The 24,559-nt window shown below is 36.6% G+C and overlaps 1 protein-coding gene across 2 annotated transcripts in view; it reads left to right on the top strand.

Annotated features, from left to right (window-relative positions):
* LOC106065621 (proto-oncogene tyrosine-protein kinase receptor Ret-like) overlaps positions 1-24,559 on the top strand; it is a 206,543-nt gene that overhangs the window by 29,761 nt on the left and 152,223 nt on the right. For both annotated transcript variants that reach the window (XM_056021661.1, XM_056021663.1), the window contains exon 2: positions 7,740-7,930. In XM_056021661.1, the coding sequence (XP_055877636.1) occupies positions 7,882-7,930 (49 nt within the window). In that variant the 5' untranslated portion in view covers positions 7,740-7,881. The remainder of the gene's footprint in view (positions 1-7,739; positions 7,931-24,559) is intronic.

The following is a 24,559-nucleotide window of genomic DNA, read 5'->3' as shown; positions in this document are numbered from 1 at the left end:
AAATACAACGTAAGTACAGTTTATGTACAAATTACAAATCAATGAGCATATTACAAATCAATGAGCATATTACAAAGGCTTTTCAAACAGAGCTCCTAGAAACGTGACTATCTACAAGAACCTTATTTTATCGACTGACTTTTACTTTCTTACTACCGCCAATTCTCTGGCGCTAACTCTTTTCAAAAATGTCTTTGTTTAAATTCAAATCAACCAATAGATTTCAAACATACTAATTACGTCCCTTGGGTAAATCCTGACTTGAATGTCAAGTGTCTAAATTTGAGGATTAAATCCCGAGACTCATGTCGAGGGCTTATATTACTTTCAAAAGTGAAATGTACAAACAATTCTATAATGTAATCTGTGACATATTACCCCCTCCTCCATTTAGCATTTGTATGGTAATAGAAATGCTCATATGTATTAAAATTATTTAAATATACACAAAATACCATACATGAAACTATAGAAAAATGGTTGAGGTAACATATGACAAAATAAAGTCAACTTGGAGATAACAACAATAATAAAAAATGTAAATGCAGTGAATAAAATTATTGATGACTTTGAATACCTGTCTCACTATTCAAGTGGTTATGAAAATAAGACAATGCTTGTCATGAACAATATCAAAAGTTGTACAAAGCATAAATCTTGAATAAATGAAATCTTGGATTGAATAAGTTATGAAGCTTCATGATGAAATTAAAATATGACAATATAACTCATTTGGTTAATACTAATGTGAAAATGTGTACATGGAAAAATATATTGCATATGAAAAATTGAAATAATTGTGATAGTACATGACAATCTTCTGAGAAAATAGTACTCAATGTGATATAAATCTCAACATGAAAAATTCCAATTGTCTGTCATGTATCTGTACTATCATAATAGGATATATGCAATAATATTCGACCTGAAATAAAATACCTGAAATAAAATGCTCGCAAAGATGCTGAAACATAATAAACAAAGTATCTTGAATGAGTGACTTTCCTCAGTGGGTTGCTTGGTGCTGAAATCAATACAATATCTGATATAGAACTCCTGTGGAAAAAATGAGTAGACAAATTAATTGATTAAGTACAACTGAACACTGTTCTTCCTTGACGAGTATGAATGATAATGGATCAAGTGACACTATATATGCTATAGTACATATGTAAAGTAGAAATGTAAAGTTCGGAACCCTTCTGAATTGCCGACATGGATGTGCATGTGCGTTTTCTAAACTTGAAGAAAAGGTCTTTCAGTTTATGAAGCTGTTGTCTCCATGTCATAATGATCTCACAGATAATGTCTGATTGAACCGCGTTTGAGTTTGGTGAAAATAAGAACTGTCCGAAACCAAAACTCAATTTTCTGGTTGATGAACTTTGACGCTGTAGAACAATGGTAGCAGAATGCTTTGCATTAGAATGTTCAATAGAGCAATGACTGAACATGTCTGAGTTCACTCGGTCAATACAGCAATGTTGAAGAAGTTCATTTGTTCCTTTCTGAAGAAAAGTTGCCCCTTGAGTAGAAGGAGGATGAAACTTGGTGTTGTCAATGTTGTTGCTCTCTGAGTTGTTTTCAAATTGCAGTACTGGAAATGTCTCAGAAACACTGGTAAAGAAATCTGCATGGTCTGGATACACTTTAATGTTCTTCACTGTTTGTAGTGCTATGTCATTCAGAGTGATGACCTTGGGAATGTCAATTTGATTTGATGCTGGTAATGAAACATCTATCTCAGGAATGGGTGTTGATGATGTTTCTTCTTCTTCCTCAGGAATAGTTGCTAAGCTTGTAAAATGTTCAACTTCTGCTTTGATGTCTTCATTATCTGTTTCATGGTAATGTTCAAACATATGAACATGAAATACTTTGGTAACTTTGTTGACATTGATTTCATAAAGCAGGTTGGAAATCTTTCTGGTGATGGTAAATGGACCTTGCCATTTGTAGAATAGCTTGTTACTCCAATCTGGTAACAGTAAATTGATTTGATCTCCTTGAGCAAAATATCTTGATTTCATGTGTTCATGTAATATTCTTTGACTTTCAATGTTCTTGGTTGTAATGACTTCGTTAGTTGACTCGCATTCTTTCAAATGAGGAATACTTGTATGAGTGATAGAGTCAAGTTGCATAGTTTTTCTTTTGTCTGGTATAGCCAAAGTTGATTGAATATAAGTATCTGCTTCTGGTTCATGAGACTTGTCTTGATTGACTTCAGTTTGGCCAGTTAGAGTTCTTGTATCATTGTTAGAGACTCTGGGCATGTCGTCTTGTTCTTCAAAGTTCAACAATGGACATTCGGGAATTGGAGGTGGACTTATGACCGGTAGGGATGGGCTTGATGTAACTGGGGGTGTCCATGTTGAATGTTCTTGATTGTTGCTGGCTACTGGACTAGTAACTGGTTCTGTTGCATTCTGCATAACTTGAGTAACTGAGGTAGCCATGTGATTATTTTGGCTAACTTGTTCAGGTGCCAAATGTTCTTGTCTGGACATGGATCTTGTCATTACTGCCAAACATTTTTGACCTTGCTGTATAGCATTTGTACATTCAGCAAGTTCTTGAGGAGTGCATTCTTTAACTCCTTCTATGTTTCCAATGATTAGGTCCACTGGTAGATTGGGTGTTACTAATGCTTTTGTTTGACCACTGAAGAATGGTGTGGTAACATAAATGATGGCTTCAGGCAACTTGCTGACAGTTCCGTTGAATGCAGTGGCTTGGACGTGGTTGCCTGTGAAACGGTTTGCGTGTACGAAGCGTTCATGTACTAATGTGGACGTGCTTCCGGTGTCACGAAGAACTTCCACCTTCTTGTCTCCTACAAAGCCTGGATAAAATTTGAGACCATTGGACTTTGCAATGACTGTCATAGTTGAATGCTCATTGTAATAGCTTCTGTTATATGAGCTTCTGTTTGGCATATATTGTGGTCTGGAGTCCTGTGAATGACTTCTGTAGCGAGGTTTGTTGTTATCTGGTTTATTGTTTCCAGGTGCTTTGTTGAGATTGTATTGCTCTCTATTGCTGTATCTTTGAGTTGGTGATGTGGGTCTATCAAAATTTTGATTTTTGGAGACTGCCTGTTTTTTCCAACATTCATGAGTTTGGTGACCCTTTTTATGGCAAAATGAACATTCTGTGGTTCTGCTGCGGCATTGAGACGTGAAATGCCCTAGTTTATGACATTTGTTGCATTTGACTTTGTCATCTGACTTATATCTTGCATTTTTGTCTTGAGCAAAGCAGACAAAATTTTCTTCAACAGATGGTTTGACTGACTTGTTTGGATAGGCTGCTCTATATTGTCTGATGATCTTGGTTAATGTCTGTATATCAGTAGGATTTCTCTCTATAATGTAGGATTGAATATCTTCTGAGTGAGCATGGGTGATGTTGTCGATAATAATATGTTCTATTTTTGCCATGGATACCCATCTATCAAACCACATTGACATATTAGCTACAAAAATTTGAGGATCATCATTTTGCTGTGGCCTTTCATTATAGAATTTCTTTCTATAGTTGGCTGAAGTTGCTCCGTATTGGCGCAGTAGAGCTTCCTTGATATTAGAGTAAGTGCTGCGTTCATTGATGGACAGTTGTGAGCAAATGTTGACAGCTTTGCCAGTCAAAAGGGTGAGGAGTGAGCTCGACCAATGTGCTTCAGGTAGACCGGATGTTGTAGCTATTTCTTCAAATCTTATGAGATACGAGTCCATATTGTCAATGTTTTCGTTGAAAGCCGATATTTTGTTCATTAATCTGTATTTGTCAAACATACTTGAGTGACCTTGAATTGGAATGCTTTCTTTATTTTCTTTATTTTGCCTTTCGAATTCCATTTTTTCTTTTTCGTGTTGTCTTTGCTTTTCGGCGTCTTGCAATTTTTTTTTTTCTAATTGCATGCGTTTTTCAGCTTCTTGCCTTTGTTTTTCAGCTTCTTGCCTTTGTTTTTCAGCTTCTTGCCTTTGTTTTTCAGATTCTTGCCTTTGTTTTTCAGCTTCTTGCTCTTGATATTCTTTCTCTTCTTGTTTCTCTGCCCACTGGTCTGGCTTTGAAATTTGCTTTTCTTTGGCAAATTCTATTAATTCGAAGAATCGTTGTGTTCTAGAACTGGAAGCCATATTTAATTTTTTTGTTAGTTTCTTGTATTGGAGCAAAATGTTCGATATCTGGATTTTGGCTTTATCTCAGATATAATAATAATATAGATCTAGTGACAAAGTTCTTGAAGCCTCAATTTGCTAATAAATTCTTGACAGTAGACTTGTAGTTACTGGAGTCATATGATTGATGTATAGATCTATTGAGCCGATGTACTTTTTACTGGTTTAACAGTTGGTTAAATCTGGTCTTCTGTTTACTTTGTGCTGCACATATGATTATTTACTGGTCTTCTTTATAATGCCAGTTATTTGATTTACTGGTCTTTTTTTATAATGCCAGTTATTTGATTTACTGGTCTTTTATATTGCCAGTTATTTGCTTTACTGGTCTTTTATATTGCCAGTTATTATGTATATTGGTCTTACTCCTTTTGCCAATTACATATAATAATAGATTTCGTGAGTTAGACGTAACTCTAACGAAAATCTTTATAAAAGAATTATCGATAACCAACTGACCTGTTAAACACAGAAATTCTGTCCTCCGTTAAATAAGAATGAAGTTCCTTTGAAGAGTTTTGAAATTGGTCCCAGATCTAGATCTTGAATAAATTTCGTTAAAAGTTGTCCATGAACTTTTGTTAGTCGGAGAGTGCCAATTATGTCACAACAACATTCGGATGGTATGACGTCACGATGTGTCGTTATGCCGGGGATTTTACTTGAATTCAATAGTTAACAAAAATGACGATCTAGAATGACAATTGACGATTCTTTGATAAAACAAAACTCTGGAACTCTATTAAATACAACGTAAGTACAGTTTATGTACAAATTACAAATCAATGAGCATATTACAAATCAATGAGCATATTACAAAGGCTTTTCAAACAGAGCTCCTAGAAACGTGACTATCTACAAGAACCTTATTTTATCGACTGACTTTTACTTTCTTACTACCGCCAATTCTCTGGCGCTAACTCTTTTCAAAAATGTCTTTGTTTAAATTCAAATCAACCAATAGATTTCAAACATACTAATTACGTCCCTTGGGTAAATCCTGACTTGAATGTCAAGTGTCTAAATTTGAGGATTAAATCCCGAGACTCATGTCGAGGGCTTATATTACTTTCAAAAGTGAAATGTACAAACAATTCTATAATGTAATCTGTGACACCTACATTAAAACCCCAGGCCATCACACGAGTGTTCTCTAAAGATTCCTTTTACCCACCCTCTCGATACAAACATCTTCATTAAAAAAAAAAAACATAAACAAGTAGAGAAAAACCCAACTAGTAGAGAGTCTTGAGGCCAAGTTTTTTTTTTCCCCAATCCTGTGACTTGTAAGTGACAGCGAGTACCACTTATAGCGGGAACTGAAATATTCCTGATGGTGATCACGAAGGAACAACCCGACAAGGCCTGACATCTTTCCACCAGGCTAGTTTCGCGATGCCGTCTGCTTCAAAGAACAGAAAGTACTTGGAGGGCAGGACGGTGTTTTTATTGAAATTACTTTCACACCAGTGATGGAAGGAGAATTTGTTGAAAACCAACGTCTTATTTTCCCGCTCTTTTTCATTTCTTTGTCCTTGTGACGTATTTCTATAGCAGTGTTTCCCAAACTTTTGACCTCGGTGTATCCCTTATATACTGTCTATAATGCTGAGTACACCTTGCCCCTCCCCAACCACACTTTAATTTATAAACAGAACATAAAAAATGGTTATTTAAAAAAAAAATGCCGTGGCCTAACCTTTGATCCTGGCATTGTCCTATTACTTAACTATTGGGATTAAACCTAGGCATAATAGTAGAGTTTAAGTCACTGATTAATATGCATGATTTTTTGAATCAGGGACACGCTTAGGACGTAATCATTTTCTTTTTTTGAAGTACGTCTGTGTTTTATAAGATAAAAGATAAGATAAGATTACATACATGGAGTGAAATAAGCGCTAGGTTTACGGTAAATCTGTATACTTCTGATTGCCCAGATGCGCTTCATTGGGAACACATATCTCTAGCAACACGGATAAGGTAGGAGGCAGTTCTTCGCAGAGTTTCCCTGTCTCCATACGAGCCAACTCACCATGCTGACCAGAAATTTCCACAGGGTCACTAGTCACTATCATTGTGCAGCACCGTGCATAAAGGTACACCCTTAAATTTTCGTTACCTCAATCAGATTAGCCCAAAGCGCTCTAACAGTACAAAAAGCAGGACTCGCGCTCCTTTAGGAGTTACTGGCGTCTTTGTTTAAACAATGGATCGAAACATCTGTTGAATTAATTGCAGAATATTAATCAATTAAAAATGACATAAACTCATTTAATAAATACACGAAGGCGATTTAGGACTACCCGCCCAATCCGCCCATCAGGGGCGTAACTAGGAATTTGCCATTATTTGGTGGCCCGGGGGGTTTGACCTCTTTGGGGGCCCTGCATATTGCGTAACATTTAATATTGAATGTAAAAGAACACTCATTTGGGTTCCCCTCAAGTGGAGGCGCGGGGGGATTTTCAAATTCTCCCCCTCCCCCCCCCCACACTAGCTACGCCACTGCCGCCCATTACTGTCCTACCTGCGCCATACGTACCTCTAATGCCGTTCGTATTTTTGTAATGACTAGTGGCGCTCTTTAACTAAATATAATTTACGCATTCTTATTACTAGAATGTTGCATGTTTCGTGTATTCAAGACGCTTGGAGAATGCACTTCAGCTCAGAATGCAGGAAAACGCTTGACAAACTCATTCCATTTTTTTAAAACCTATTTTTAGTTATTAGTTTTTAAGAGCCAAATAATTTTTTTTACAAAGGTTGGTCAGCTGTATAAAGGAGAAATTGTCTTTTATTTAAAAATATTTTTCTTTATATTTGACTTGTTTAAAATGTATTCTCACTAATCTATTCACAATAACCTACAAGGGTCATCTGTTTTACGTATTTCAGTAACTCATGAGTTTACGTTTTTTATTACTCACGTTTAAGTCCTCAAAATATGGGAGAGTATTCTTAAACAAAGCCACGAACTTTTAGGCCTGGGAGCCATTTGAATTTTCACGTTTCGCGGACCTCAGTCTCAGCAACAATAAAAAAAATCATCGTTGCTGATGGTGGCCTGGTGGTTGGTTTGCTTTCTGGAATGTCGTTTCTGCGGTCTCGGGATCGAACCCTTTCTTCCTGAGGGAGGTTTCAGTTGGGGTGTAATAATCTCCCCTTCTGAAGGAACTTCTGAAACATGTCAAAAAAAAAAAAAGTATAAAGTGAAATTTTAAACAGGCGGATAGCACAATGTGACAGGCCGGGTATGGCCCACGGGTCATTATTTGGATATGACTGTGTTAATTAGATCTACAGTTATTGAAGACACATTTGCACACAATAGGTCATCGAGCTTCAGAAGCCAGCCTATAATACATTGATCCAAGAGTACCCGAGGAAGCACTGTGATCGCAACTACATTGTCATAAATAAATAGAAAGAGATATATTTATATACATAGAGAGATATAGAGAAAATATAGACGTATATGAGACTTAGGAACCTATTTATCAATTCTATTACAATTATAACTGTATATATTTATATGCTTCTATTCCCCAGGAGTGGAACACTTTATGGGCTAGATCTGAAATGTTCAAGAAGAACTGAGAACTTCGCCCTTGGAAAATGTAAAAAAACAAAAACAAAACCAGAAAACAAGCTCAGAAGTTTGTGGGCACATTTCAGAGTTGCCTTCACCTTTATGATATCAAACATGTCATTCTTGACAACTTTACTCGTGGTACTATCTGGTAGGTATAAGTAATCTTTTAAGTTTTTCTAGGTTTAAATGAAGAGTTTGCACCTAAGAATGTTTCTCCTTTTCTATGTATCTTTGTAATGTTAGATTTTGTAACTACGAAAGACAGTTTGTACTTTAAATTTAGTGTAATTCTATATTCAAAATTTAAATGATTCAATATTTGTTTAAATTATCTAAAGAAGGAAATACTACATCTTGGCTAAATGCCATAACACATTATTGATTTATGGATCGATTTTTGTAGCAATTGTGCAATTGTTCTGCTTTCTCTCTCTCTCTCTCTCTCTCTCTCTCTGTAATCGTGCTCTTACATCACGAAAAGTTTCGACTAAATTTGTCAAAATATTGTTTAGTTTAGATTTGCTAAAGATATGAACACATAACTGTCTCAATGAAACCAAGAACTAATACATTGAGTTTAACAAAAAAAACAACAACTATAACCATGTCACCAATCTTTATGAAAACTAAGGAACATTCTGGACATCTGGACATAGTTCAAGAGAGCTGTCATTAAGACTTTAGTGGCGGCGCAAGACATAAATTTAGTGTGGGCGAGGTAAAGTTTGCGTGGCCCGTTGGAGTCACAAAATATGGAGATTATAAGATAATAAACACTTGTGGCTCTTAAACGTTTATTTATAAGAAATTCCTCAATGGAAAACAAAAATAAACAGACATTTTCTGCATTTAGACTTACTGAAATCATTTAGAACAGTATCTTAGTTCATCATAGAAGCTCTAGCTGCTTTGTAAAATGTTTTACATAATTCGGATGTTCCTTCAGAGTTGAAGATAGTTTACTTCCTAGTCCAAACCTCCCGCAGGACGACGGGGGATGGGAGCGGGCAGGGTTTGAACCCTCGACCGTCGATAAATCTGAACGACAGTGCAGCGAGCAAACCGCACGACCAGGCAGCTTTGATGGAGAACACTGCCAAAACTGGAAGTCTTTACTGATCCCTTGCATGTCTTAAATATTTTTTATATTATTTTCAAGTTTGAAAAGCATCTTTTAGCAGAAGTTGTACTTACAGGTATTTGTCAAAAAAAATATTCTAGCGAGAATGTAAATATGTTTGGGTAACTTAATTTCTGTTATGTATTGGAGTAGACGCTAAATTCAATAATAATGTAATACGATTGTGTTAACTAGGGCTCACGTTTTGCAAGTCTTAATCTAATCCATCAATAGGGAGAGTTGTTTTTTTTTATCTCACTCGTAGGCAGCAACTGTTGTGAATCTTAGCAACCTTTAAAATTTCATCTTTTGGAATATTTTTTAACTCTATTGAATCAGAGAGAAAATCAAAATTTTCACAAGATCTAAGGACACATATAGAATCAATCATAATATTGAATATCTATTCCACATTTCCATCTAGATGATTGTATTTTTTTGTAATGGTATATCTCAGCTTTCAAAAATTAAGACCCTGGACTTATCGGTAACACTTTCGTTTTTGAAGTGTTTGGCCTGATCATAATCTTCTTTTTTAAATCTCAAATTTATGAGATAATTGCTTTCTCGTCAACAAATATATGATAATTCTCCATTTTACATAATTTTACGCAAAAGCCTAAGTAAATTATTTATCTTATCTTATCTTATATAATACAGACGTTACTTCAAAAAAGAAGATGATTACGTCCTACGCGTCATGCATTTAGTCATGCATATTAACCAATGACTTAAATTCTGCCAAGTCACTGGTTTTCCTGGCTAGCTCAGGCAACCTATTCCAAGCTCTAATAGCACTAGGGAAGAAGGAGTATTTGTACAAACTTGTCCTAGCATATGGGATGAGGAATGTGCCTTTATCTTTGTGTCTTTCAGAGTATTTTATTAAATTTTGTTTTGTATTTGAAGATTATGGTTCAGTGTTTTATGTATAATTGCTACTTTTCTTTTGAGTCTCCTGTCCTGAAGGCTTTCTAATTTAGTGATTTTATTAAAGGTGTTACTCTAGTCAAATGTGAATATTCGTTTGTCATGAATCTCACTGCACTATTTTGTATCTGTTCCAGTTTCTTAATGTTTTCTTGAGTTGAGGGGTCCCAAACGGAGGATGCATATTCTATTATTGGCCTAACCAAGGTTAAATAACATTTTAGTTTTATGTTCTTATTTGATTTATAGAAATTTCTTTTAATAAATCCTAATGCTTTGTTAGATTTTTTAATAGTTTCATCAATATGTGGATTCCGTGACAGTTTTTCATTTATTATAACACCTAGGTATTTTGCGTTTTTAGTCTGTGTTAGTGGCTTGCCATGAATAAGATAAGTGGAATTAATTTGTTTTAGTTTTTTTGTTACTCTTTACAACTGACATTTTTCTGGGTGGAAAGACATGCTCCAATTTGACTCCCATTTCTGTAATTCATCTAATTCTCTTTGTAAAACATCTGTGTCTTGTGTTGTTTTTATTGTTCTATATATTATGCAATCGTCTGCAAATAATCTGACTTTTGTTCCTGAACTATTGCAATTTGGTAAATCATTTATGTAAATTAAAAATAGTAGTGGACCCAAGACTGTTCCTTGAAGTACACCTGAGTTTACTGTTATCGGTAAATTACGTTGTGCAGATTAACATAATTCGCATAAATTAAAAAAAACCCACTAAAATATTTATGTATAGAGCCTACTCCCTTTGATTTAAAATAAAAACACAGTTATAAGTAAGGTGTAAATTCGTTTATTATCCGGCGTAAATTACTATTTATTTGTATTCTAGATCTATATATCGTGAACAGATTTAAAAAAAAAGTTAAAACGAATGGAGCCATAGACATTATTAAAAATTAGGTCAGACCACAACCAGATCGCTTGTATTCTAATGTTATAAAATCACAAGATTTCAAAATAAGTACGGCGAATTTCGATTCGCTTTCTAGCAGTTGTGAAGCATGAAAGCACAGACAATGCATATATCCAGCAATTTCCGGGGGGAATCACAAGATAGCGAGTCTAGTCTGTTTTATTGTACGTGTCGAGAGAGAGAAAATGTTACTGGAGTAAATGAAAAAAAAAAAATTCCACTATCTTGATTATTTTATTTATTTATTTATTTGTGGTGCGAGGACCCTAGGACAGCCCACGTCGCCTACGCCTTGCGCCGTCTCTGATTTTGAAGATAACATTTAAAATCTCACAGAATGTTTGCCAATTAAAACAAAAACCCAGCTCTCTGATTAAAGTTCCCTTTTTTTTAACAACTGCCTTTAAGAAAAAATTCCAAAACTTACCAATGACTTATTTAGTTTTCATTTTTTTTGTTTACGGGAATGTGGCTGTGTTATTAATATGGCTGTGTTACAGGCATGTGGCTGTGTTATTAATAGGGCTGTTTTACGGGCATGTGGCTGTGGTATTGAAGCCCTGAGTTTAAATCCTTTTGGATTTGTTTTTCAAATAATGACACCATAGATTGACCTAGCTCTAACAGAGACGGCGTTGTTGGCTAGGGTTGTGATATATCGCCAGGTAGATTGGATTAAACGCTTTGAATTCTTTGAAAGGCAAAACAAAGAATTTTTTTATTCAAAAATCTCTACACCCTTCCAATATTAATGATCACCTTCCCATATCCCTTAGTCTGTGAACACGTTGGGGGCACAGTACAATGCCAATAAACCGTCATTCTTTTATAATCGAATCTATGTCCCGTCTATCATTAATGATGACTTCCCATTTCTTTGTCTTCCTCGTCTTCTTTTTCCTGGTACTATTCCCTGAAGGAAGGTCTTTTCGAGCCCCGAGGACCTTTTGATATGGCCATAAACAGGGCCGGTCCTACAGATTGCGGGGCCCTATGCGAAACGGATTGCGCGGGGCCTAGTCTGGATAGGGATAAAGATAATTAGTGAAAATTAAGTGTTTTTTTTTTATTTGAAAATAAATACGTCTTTGCAATTTGTTCAAACTTTACTAAGTACAAAATCACGGTCAAATTAAAGCTATGTACAATAAGGCGATAAACATTCAGATCTGCCTTACAGAGTTACTATTGACTAGCAAAATATCGCTTTTGATTTTTTTAATAGATCGAGATAGATTTAGATCTATATTTACATGCCACTGATAATTACAGTAAATTAAGTATTGGAACTTCTTGTTTTGGTTAAAATTTGCCTTATTATTTTTATTAAATGAAAGCTGACATTGCCGTTTTTTTTAATCGTGAGTAGGATTGGCGTTTTCCATATTGAATAGCACCCCAAAATGACAATTTTGTCTATTTTTTAGGACATTTTAATGAGTTTTCAGGATATTTTAATAATTTCAGGAGATATCCAGGAGCTCCTGGAAAATCAGGAGGCAGCGGAAACCCTTTAATAAGTTAAAATGGTTTAATTTAATAGTTTACAACTAGTGTTAGCGCGTGCCCTATGAAAGTGTGGGTGCCCACTGCGGCCGCATAGGTTGCAGTGCCCTAAGGCCGGCCATGGCCATAAAAATTTTGTTTGCTTTTTTAGACAGTGGTCAGCAGGTCATCATAAGGTCCTCTATCCATTGCCATATCTGTGCTGTAATATTCAATCACCAAATTGAAACAGGTGTTAAATGTTTTTCAATGACCTTTTCACCTCTCACAAATATACTTACAATCTCCATTCAGTCTACATACGTGACATTATTTGTAAGGAATACACCATTCTCTAAAAATAGCATCCTGAGTCATACTAATACATCAGTCAATATATACATATATATAAAGTCCCACCCCCCAGGGGTATTAGCCACACAGTATACTCATAAACATCGTTTATGCAAAAGTACATATCTTCATTTGATCTTATTGACTATGTTTTATAGAGGATACTTGTACACTATTTTTTATTCTCGAGGAGAGAGGGGAAGTAACTGGCGCCTAAACCAGCAAGTATTCATCTCATTTCCACGAGATTACTCATAGTCGCTTCACGACTGAAGTTAGGCCATACGTCTCCAATACATGCTATTATTGTGTTTTTTTCCCCGCAAGGACATTTATTCTGTTCCAAGATGTTATGTCACCCAACTTTTATCCTCCGCCCCCCTTTTTTTCGTCTTCTTCCTGAAAGATATAGAAATAACGTAATGAGGAATGAAAGACATAACCTGATCAAATAAATGACGCAGGTCTTGGCTGTGGGCGTACTTTCCCCCCCCCCACCCATCCTATCCCAATAACACGTTTATCATTGTTGATCACTTTATTCTCACATCTGTTGCGGGGTTTCTTTTGTTTTTTTCTCTGTGGGTTCATCAAGTTTAAAAAAATAAGCGATAAACAAGGGCAGACCAACGAGGATGTTTATTTTACAGAGTTACTTATCTTAGCAACGGTGGCTGAGTGGGTTAAGCGCTTGGCTTCCGAAACTGGGGTCCTGTGTTCTAGGATTTTGAATTTCAACCAAATGTAATGGGTAACTGACTTTAGTTAGGGAAAGTAAAGGCGTTTGGTCGTTGTTCTGGCTACATGACACCCTGATCGGTAACCTTTAGCCAAAGAAACAGATGACCTTGAAATCATCTGCCCAAGGTCTGAAAGGAACTTTAATTTACCTACATTAGTAAGAAAGTTATATAGTTGGTTGATAAGTGTATTATTATCTTACCCTATATATTACAGAGGTTGCTTTAACAAAGAAGATAATTACGTCCTACGCATTTCATGTGTCAATCTAGCCAGACTTGTTAATCAATGACTTAAACTCAGCTAAGTCGTTGGTTTTCCTGGCTGATTCAGGAAACCCATTCCATTTTCTACTGGCACTACGGATGAAGGAGTATTTGTACAATATGTTCTAGCGTGTAAACATGTATTTAACAGACAGTTTGGGGTAGGATTTTTCAAACGACGAAAAAGGCTTTTGTAATGAAAGTAGTTTTAATCAGCTAAATATTACTTACTCAGTTTTAATCATATCTTTGATTTTTATTATGACGATATATGAGTTAACTTTTTTAGTTTCGAACTAGCCCTGGCAAAAGGGAGTTTATAAATTCCTGGTCAAACCTTCTGCAGAATAAAGAAAACGGGCAGGAACATGGTTCGACCCCTGAACCATCGTGCCGACAGTTCTAAGCGCAAGCCACTCGGCCAGGCAGTCAAGTTGTTGCCCACATAGTCTTACCATATCTGTTCCTCCTTCATCTCCCAGGTGCCCAGCCATGCGTTTCAAACTATCTTCCGTCAAAACATGAACCAAGAAAATAAGCGAAATAAAAAAAAAAAGAATATCTTTACAAAAAGGAAAAAATATAGCGTATATAAGGGAAAAACTCAGCACGTACAACTATATCTCTCAATAATGTAGAAGTTATTTCTTTTATTTGACATCAAACTAAATAATTAATAAATGATAATTCATTGACTAGTTGTTTTTTAGCGGCCCTCGAAAGGGGAGAAGACGCTATTAGTTTTGTGTGGAATGTCCATCCGTCCGTCCGTCTGTCCCGTTAAGATCTCGTAAACTAGAAAAGATAGTGAAAATCCGACATCATAATATTTTAGAACATTCAAAGTTCTGATGCAACGACTACTTTTTTCTTTTCTGAAAGCGAAAAATCTAATTTTTGAAATCACTTATGCAAGCAGTTTTTTTTTCTTAAAAATACACCACTTTTACAACTATTCACTATTAATAATAAAAGTACAGGAGGCTCTTTTGTTGGGGAGATTACAGCTAGCTATATTTTTAACACATTTATGCAAATGGTTTTAGATTGTTTGTCAAATTTTTTTTTTTACATTTGTATTGCTAAGTTAAGTAAGCTCTGTCATACTTAACTACTACATTTACACACAAAAAAAATGTTTACTTTTTTTTTAAGAGAAAAAATATATTTAGCATGCATATAAGTTGGTCATAATTTAAAACAACAATTAATAAGTAGTTTTTCATACTATCGCGTGAGCTGAAGCTGCACATAATGGTCATATAACACTTAACTAAAGGAATTTTTTTTTACGGGAGTGTTTTTTTCTTAAGGATTTGAATAAGAGATTGACCCTTTAAAAAACAATTAGAGCAATTTGATATTCATTACAATTAGATCAATTAGATATTCAAAAGACATCATTTAGGCCAGGTACACATCTAACTTCACATTCACTTTCACCTATCCTTTGCTCTGCGGGACCGTTGGGGCACCACACAAGATTTGTCAACCTTCTTTCTGCTTTCTTCTCTGTCATTTGTCTTTGATAGAATTTCATTCTGATGTTCTATCTGAAAATATTGAAACCTGTCTTTTTACCTGCCTGAGTGGACCACTTCGGGGGCCGATTTTGAGTTTGTGTTTCCACACAAACTGTCTTTGTAACCTTGTTTTTAATTATGATTCATGTTTTGTTAGGTACAATAAATGTTTATTTAAAGCTCGATCCGAAAATGGGTGTGGGAGAAATAGCGTGTACAGACTTTTTAACAGACAGACAGAGTGAGTTGATATAAGCTTTGTAAAAATACTGGTATTTTCTGCTAATTAGAATACTTTTCCATTTAAACTCATTTTCTTCTTTTCTACATTTAGAATACATATTTTTAAATTAAGATTTAGGAGGCAGCCTCCCCCCCTCCTTTATTTATATGACGAGGCCATGGTCGACTCCAGTGTCTGCACTGTTGTGAATCCCGGTCCTATCGAGAATGAAATGACAGCGGGGTACTTCAGCTATATCACATGAACACTTTAAAAAAAAAAAAAGACGACTTATCTGTACTATAAAAGTCTATTTTTGTTTGTTTTCAAACTGATTTTATTTTCATTTGGTTAATCGCATTTTCAGTTACGCCCCTGCACTCTCTGGTTAAAAGTACTGGACTTTTGTTTTAACTTGATTAACTCAAACTTCTTGCCGAATCAGACGGTCAAAGTTGGGACTTCATTCAAGGGAGATAATCAATTTACCGTAAGACAAGAGTTATTTTTTTTAAAGGACATTTAGTTGCACGTTTTAATTAGTAGAATGAATAGGGAGGTATGGGCATTCAGTTACCTCCCTTGTGTTACGTCAACATGTTCTGATTGTAACGTTTTAGTTTGTGTTAGGCGCATGTTTTAAAATCTAGAGCTGTAGGAAAGCTTTTCTCAAACTGTGAGTCACCCCCCTTTCCCCTCCTAGAAGGGGCGCGTAATGCTGACTAGGTCGCTCTATGTGAGACCAACCGTTGTAAAAGGCCTGGACACTGACCTGCAACGTCACAACCTGTGGGCAGTTTAGACCAATAGCTCGTTGCCACGTCACAGGTCTGTACGACCTAATCTACGAAGTACGCATAACAGAAGTTATGAATGATTACTCCAATTAGTGTTTTCGGCGTAAGTAGCCTTGACCTTATAGCTATAGTGCGAAGTCTAAAGCCTTGTTTTAAAAGATGTTGAAGTCCTTGAGAAATGTGCGTGAAAGTTCTCTTGTTTTTATTATGTACTGACGAATTGGTTTTCTTTGACAGAACGAATTAATCACTATTAGTGTGTCTGACATAAAGACATGTTGATGTAGGATGTCACATCTGAGTTGTAATTAAAGCCATCGTAACGGATGACATGAGATGACATCGTCTGACGGCAAGTTTTGCTTACGTCTGGTGTCAGGTTCAAAATTTATTTAAATATTGACACTATTGTTGTGGTTTCAAGGTCTCTTCGAGACTGCAAATTAGTGAAACCACTACTTTATCTATTTTTCCCTCACTTTGTAGTCTTCTTCTGTGAAATCAGCCCATAATACCTAGCGTCGTTTTACTCAGTAGCTTCCGCGTGCGCTGATCACTTCATCCGGCCAGTTTCCTTGATTCTCCTAGCGGCCTACTTTTAGTGAACTTTTAAGTATATCTGACATTCAGTGAAAATATAATGAGCGCTTGGAGGACACGTCCATTATAAAAGTAAAATATGGTGAATGCATTCCTTCAAGATAGCCGACGTAGGATCTGTTAAAAATATGTTGGCCAGTTGTTATGGAGTGTGTGTGTGTGTGTCTGTAATTTTTATGTTGACGGTGAGAAACAGTTAGCGATTGGTTGGTGGCTGTGCAGTGTGAATGATGCAAGATAAGCGCCGCTGTCGTAAGCTGTCTTGGGTACGCCAGACGAGTCCAGGATGGCAGAGTGTAAAGACCTGTTTTTATTGTGAGTTAGATTTGTTTAAAATATAAGTTTTATTTCATTTTATCTCAAGTTAACGTTGTCTATATTGTAATACAAGTTATATTTAGTTTTGCTCACGACGCTTTATTTCATCTTTTATAAGTTAAAATCTAACACGCCTACTGCAGTTTAGTTGTGTACCAGCAGTCTGATGCTGGAAGTCAACCACCGTCAACAACACCAACACCATCTGCAGAAAATGTGACCATTTTCGCCCCATGTTGTCACGACTGTGTTTGAAGAAAGAAACGTGTTGCACGTTCCCCCACATGTATTTGGCATATGCAAATTCGGAGGTGCCATCTATATAGTTTCATCAACACTGGTAAACAATGAAATGATGCAATGTTCAAATAAACTAATCAACTTTGTACTTTAACCATCAACAAATAACTCTCTAACCAAATAACTTATGTATATATATATACTGTAATAATTAGTTCCTTTAATCAATATCAAACTAAATTAATTAATTACCACTAATTAATTAAATAATTGTTTGATTTTTTTTTTATTGATTCATATTTTGTTAGCAACAATAATGAATTGGGCAAATTATCAACTCGATCCGCGAATGAGAAATTGGTGAAAATTGGTGAAATAACCTATACAAATAGTACCAGACAGACAGACAGACAGACAGAGTGAGTTGTACGCTTTGTAAAAAGAAAAACTTGTTAACCTCCGGAACTCCACTGATGAAAATCTTCAGAACAATGTTCTTAATGAAAGGTGTACGAAGTTAAGTAAGTTCCTTTCAGACCTTGTGATTGATGAGGAAGATGGCTAGCTGGAAATCCTGAATATCAAAGTCTTAGACTTTAATTGGATTCGAACTCTCGATTCTAAAGCTAAGCGCTTTACTACTTGGCCACCACGTCGAAGAGAAACCTAGCAACAGAATTGAGATACTAGCGAAAGATCCTATGTATCACTTGCAAAGACCGCATCCCAAATGAAGAGATTAGAGACATGATTAGTACAGCAATTGAACCACTCTCATAAAGCACAAACGTAAACCCTATGGCCACATCACAAGCTTCTCATAGCTCGCAAAGACCTTCTTTCAGGGAACAGTACCAGGAAAAAGAAGAAGAGGCACACAGAGAAAGCGATGGGAAAACAACATCAAAGAGTGAACAGGCCTGTCACCAACATAAATTCTATCCAAGACAAAGAAAAATGGAGAAAGAGGGTCAACTGATCTAGTGTGCTGCCCCAGCAGCTCATCAGCCTAAGAGGTGTAGGTGAAGACCACGTCACTAATTAAAGCTGTAGCTTAGAAAAATGTCTGAACTATTTCGCAATAGTATTTCGTATATTGTGCAGACATTTGCCACTAATGAGACGACTTTCTTCTACGACTGGCTAATTCTTGAAGAAAAAAAAAAGCCATTAGCCGTTTCGCAAGACAGTGTTAATCCCGTTTTGACAACGTTCTGTTAAATAAACTGTCACAGGCACACGTGGCCTTGTCAACTGGTCAATTCAAAGGTCAGGGCCCCCTTCAGTGCTTTTCCTTATCCTGCTTCTTCCGCCTCGCCCATCAAGATGACAATGTCGGTGAATGCCCTGGGCGGCCCCTTGTTCGAGATAACAGGTCTGAGCTCGCAGTAATTGAAAAATACATTTAATCAAAAAAATATATGTATGTATGTATTAAAATAATTGCCCTCGTCCCCACCCCACCCCACAACAATAGAAAGGTAGATTTTGTTTTTTGGTTTATCTAGAATCTAGGTGAATCCATTATTACCAGAGTATGTGCTTAACATTACACAGTTAAGTTATTTTAGGAAAGGTTTAAAGAATGCCAATCACCTACGTACTTATCGTCATTCGAAGTGGCCCCTAGGCGACCCTACAAGCGGCCCATTTGGGAACCGGCCCACTCACACGACTGAGCCACGATGCCCTATCATGTGCTTCTGTCTCCCAAGTTGCAGAGTCCATGCTAAAAACTCCCAAGAGCGCTTTCAGGGTGTCCCTGAATTTATTTTCTTTGTCCACTTTGAGTTCTCGACCCTCCTGGTAGCTGCCGTTAAGGAGCCTTTTAGAGTTGTCCATTTTACAGACGTGGCCAGTCAACTGGGGACTGCAATAAGATTATGAAGAGTCTTGTCAGGACCGCTATCTAGCCTAGTATTTTAACACTGACCAGACGGCCACCGATGAACATAGGATATTTGTATTAATAGATCACGCTGTCAAATAGCTTTGATCGTTATAAATGCTGAACTTAAAGATAACCTTGCTATGACTAAGGAAGTAATTAGACATCACATAATTGATGTAGTTCTTGAAATCACGAAGTCAGCACTGGGTCAAGGTTGGAGAGTAAAGTGCATCGGGTTACTAGTTCAACACATTTAAATATTTTAATAAGATAGTATCACACGGTGGACGGGGAAAAAAAATCAAGTCTTGAGGATGAAACGGGTACATGATAGGGCATCGTGGCTCAGTCGTGTGAGTGGGCCGGTTCCCAAATGGGCCGCTTGTAGGGTCGCCTAGGGGCCACTTCGAATGACGATAAGTACGTAGGTGATTGGCATTCTTTAAACCTTTCCTAAAATAACTTAACTGTGTAATGTTATTGGTCGATTCGAATGTCAAGGTAAAACTTCAGAAGGTCATATTAGGCCAGTAGGTCATGTCGGGTTGCATGACGTCATTCACGGCACTGTGGACAATGGTCATAGACTGAGATATTTCGGTCGTCTGCCAACAACAGAGATTGTCGCGGCCTCTCTGCCATTTCCTTCCACTTCACGCGCTAAGTAGCCAGCCAATCATGTATTAATAACCAGGCGCGTGATCCAAGCCACCAATCTATCACTACTAAGTATCAGTTGTGACCACTCCCTGCCTCTGCTTTGTCATGTCTGTGCTGCTTCACAAAGGATCAAATAAGAAAGAAAAACTAGAAGACGGATTTTACAAATACTTCAACCAAAAAAAAAAAAAAAAACACAAATATTCACTTAAATTTCTAAAGAAGAAAAGAAAATTGGCTAGAGATGAAGATCTAGATCATAGACATATATGTCTAAAGTCAGGGCCGGTCTTAGGCCACTGCAACCTATGCGGTCGCAGTGGGCCCCGCGCTTTCATATGCCCTGCGCTAATTCTAGGTGTAATTATTAAATTGCAAAATATATACGAAAAATTCCTGGAAATCTCCCGAATTTATTAAAATCTCCTGAAAACTCATAAAAATCTCCTGAAAAATAGACTAAATAGTCATTTGTGGGTTTCATTCATTGCGGAAAACGCCAATCCTACGCGCGATAACAGAACAAAATCATTGTCAGCCTTCATGTAATAAAATGTAATAATCGGGCGAATTTTCACCTTAATCGGAAGTTCCAATACTTTATTTACTTTTATAGTCACTGGCATATAAATATGTCATAGGTTGCAAGGTTCGTAAAGTAAAGTTAATTTGATCGCAATTTTGTACTAAGTAAAGAATGAATAAAAATCAAAAGCGATTTTTTTTCTTAAATTTTCACTTATTATCCTTATTCCCACCCAGACTTGGCCCCGCGCTGTCAGTTTCGCATAGGGCCCCGCAACTGTTAGGACCGGCCCTGTCTAAAGTCTAGATTCTAGATCTATATCCAACATCGGATTTGAAAGGACTATCGCGTTCTTGAAAGGACTATCGCGTTCTTGAAAGGACTATCACGTTCTTGAAAGGACTAGTGGTTTCGGGAATTACCGAATGTAAGAAATTATTGATTCAAGAGTTTAATAAATGAATGTTCAGAGAAACTTTGCGCATCGACTTTTAAGTCTAGATCTAAAGACCTATCATTAGAATATTATAAAGTCTAGTAGATCTATACAATCGCTTAACCAGGATTCATGGAAAAATAAAGGGGGGGGGATTGGGGCGGTGTAAAAAATTGTTCCAACGTTTTTTAATCTTACATTCATTAGTTACCAAGAGAATGACAATCGCTCTATACGTTGTATAAAAGAGGTATTGTCTTTTTAAGGAACTATTGCAAATGCTTTCTGTGGTGTCTTGGTTGAAACCTATTTGCTTAGTTCAAGCATGTCAGAGAAAGAAACGGTAGAAAGGAAAATCTATATGTATATATAATTCTCTTGACGGCCCAACCATGCTTGACACCACGATAACGTCATGGAAAGATAACTCTTTTATTTCTTCGAGTTGCACTAGAGTTACCCCACGTTACTAACGAGGCACTAGAGAGCACGGCTCAGAAAAAAAAATAGGGGGGGGGGGAGAACAAATAATCTTTCCCTTTATACATTCTATATATTTGACTACATTGATGTGTGTATTTACTCTGCTCGACAATACGCTGCCTACATGAATACTTCCGGCGTTTATGGTGGCGAGGCTGAAATTGTGACGATATCTCAAATACTAAAGGGTACAATCACTCTTCACTTCCGAGAAAGTCCTCAAGACCCTCCCCGAGTTTACAATCCAGGTTAACGTCTCTCCATATGCCAGCTATTTTGCTGTTGCATCCACCGCAACGTACTGGAGTGTAAAACTGTCGCAGCTGTTACCTAACAAACTGTCCTTATTCTCCGGATATCCCAGACTCCATCAAATTCAAATTGACTTTTACCTTTACGCGCAGACAATTCCCTGTTAGATTAGCTTTTGCCATGACAATTAATAAAGCACAAGGCCATACGTTCAAAAAGATATGCCTGTATCTTCCAAAACCTGTTTTCAGTCATGGACAATTGTATGTTGCTCTCTCCAGAGTTCTTCTTTTCATTCACTCACAGTCGTTTGCTCAAACCCACCCCGTTTGGGCAACTGTGTCTTTCTGGAAGTGTTCACCCATCACTATATAGGGTCGTATGTTACGCCGTGGGTCGACTAGTAAGAAAATATTTGTAGAACAAGCACAATATTTTAAAATCCTTTTTTTACCTAAAGGGGATGAGTTCCGTCCTTAAAACTATATCTGCCAATAATGTACAAGTTATTTCCCTTATTCTGTATCATACAAAAATAAGTATTTACCACTAATCAATTGACTAATTGCGAATTTTAGTTTATTCATTCATGTTTTGTTAGGTACAATAAATAATTGTTTAAAGTATCAATTTGATCGGAGAATACGTGAGAGAGAAATAGCAGTAGCAATATTTTTTTAAGGAGACTAAACCCAACAAATGTAGCCATATCTGTGAATACTGAAGTATTAGTTTCCCTTTTAGCTATTAAACTAAATAATGAATTATCAGTAATTAATTGTCAAATAGGTTACATTTTTTTTAATTGTATCATGTCTTGTCTATGTCAATGAATAATTGTGCGAAGTATCAGCTTGATCCGAGAAATAACGTGTTTTTACCAAACAGACAGACAGATAGACAGACAGACAGAGCGAGAAGATAAAGCCTTGTAATAAAAACATGATAATAGGAGAGTTCGTTTTTAGCCATTGCTTCGTCACTCTGGATGTAACCAATCGCAATGCTTCGGCATCTTTGAAATAGACAAAGTTGATAAAAAGCTTTGTAAAAACATTACGCGGGATACTAAGCATCCAGGCCAGTGATCACGTGATCATTTTCAATTGTCTCGTTTTCTTTATTATTAAGGTTCAATACGTCTGCCAACAATAATCAACTTTCATGTACAGTATCTATAGATCGAACTCACCATCTCATTACACAATGATGTATTCAAAGAACCAACATACTAGTGCACATTGCTTGGCCGTTATGTAAAGAGTGATCTTAAATTAAACATTAAGAACTACAATGCCTGCTCAAACAATGAAGAAGCCCGAAAAAAATTGTCTACCTTTATTTATTTTTCTTTTGTTCGACCATTATAAAAGAGTTATAGACTGTAGACATTATTCAGACAGGCCTACACCCAGGGCCGGATTAAAGTGTGGGGAGGCCCCGGGGCAGAATTTTTGTAGAGGCCCCCTTCACTTTTTCGAAAGCATTAATAAAAATAAACTTATTAATAATTAATATATAAAAGAAGGTCTTATTATAAAAGGATGTACTTGTAAATTAAATTTTATTATCCTTCGTTTTAAAAACAAATGTTATAACCTTGCTATGCACACCGCCTTCCAAGATAGTGCAGAAGGTGTGCACTATTTGAGACTAGACTGAGAAGGATGTTGACATTAGAAAGAAAACTACGGAGTTCCGCCCAAGTCTAGAGCTGATGAAGAGGCTGTGCTCAAGGCAGATGTTGTTCTATGTTTTTGTGATGTCCCGTGAATGAACATCTATATCGTTGAGTCGTCTCCCCTTTAAGTTATTACAATAATATAAAATGTGCATAATTTAGTAAAACAAAAAATACAATTTTAGGTTTTACTTAATTTAGGAACTACTGTTGTATACTACGATTACACTATAAGCAGACATGTTTTCACCATAATTGTGTTGCGAAACTGTAAGATTTAAAGTATTGTCGATTAAAATGTTAAGGAACTACACTCCATAATAACAAAAATATGTGTAATTGTATTGACCCGTCGAAATGTAGATCTTTTCTTTATTATGGGGGCCCCCTCTTAAGCAGTTCCCCTGGCTGTAGAATCGCCATTCCTCCCTTATATCCGGAGCTACTTACACCAGAATTATAATTTTTTTTAACTGACTTAAAACTGCATTAAAACAGCAGAAGGAACAGCCGAGTTTTTTAGCATCGAGCGAGACAGGGGTGCATCTTAGCAATGAATCAGACTGCCTTTGATATTCCATGGCGTGAACAAAACTGAATGAAGGACTTGGACTTTGTCGATGACTTTGCACAACTCGGGGCTACAAATAAATGCATACATGAAATGACGGAGAGCCAAGACAGAGAGGCACAAAAAATTGGCCTCCGCATAAACTTGGATAAGACTAAAATTCTGCGAGTGGGATATAAGGCAAAGGGTGCCCCCGTCAGACCTGGCGAGTTGTACAATTTCACAAACCTTGCCAGGATCATAACAAAAGATGTAGCGTGCCGAATAAGAAAGTCAGGAATAAGTCAAGCCATTGGACTCGAGACAAAAATACACCTTCTCAACGCAATTGTCATCCCAACTGCAACATATGCATGTGAGACATGGAAGTCATTTGTCCAAATTGAGAAAAGACTAAATGTGGCTCAACAAAATGGGCTTCGACGGATTTTGGGAGTCAGTTATACAGATCGGGTCTCAAACAATGGAATCCCTGTCGACCCCTTAGTAAGGTTGTGACAGAGCGTTGTTTTGCGGGACATGTTCTACGACAAAATGAACTACGCATACCACTGAAGACCAGAGCGGTTAGGCATCTACAGTATATCTTCACCTAACTTTTTTTTCAATTTGGACGACGAGTCTCTTCTTAATAATCGATAGCTCGAGGAAGGAGCGGTGGTAATAGACATTTTAGATGCATCGAGGTGTTTAGACCGCTCATAAAGCAAATAAAATATATATTTAAAAAAAGACAAATCTAAAGGT

Source organism: Biomphalaria glabrata, chromosome 2 (genome assembly GCF_947242115.1).
Source record: "Biomphalaria glabrata chromosome 2, xgBioGlab47.1, whole genome shotgun sequence".
In the NCBI taxonomy this organism is placed as follows: domain Eukaryota; kingdom Metazoa; phylum Mollusca; class Gastropoda; family Planorbidae; genus Biomphalaria; species Biomphalaria glabrata.
Note: the sequence above shows the minus strand (reverse complement) of the source record. Positions and strands in the feature narration are given on the sequence as shown.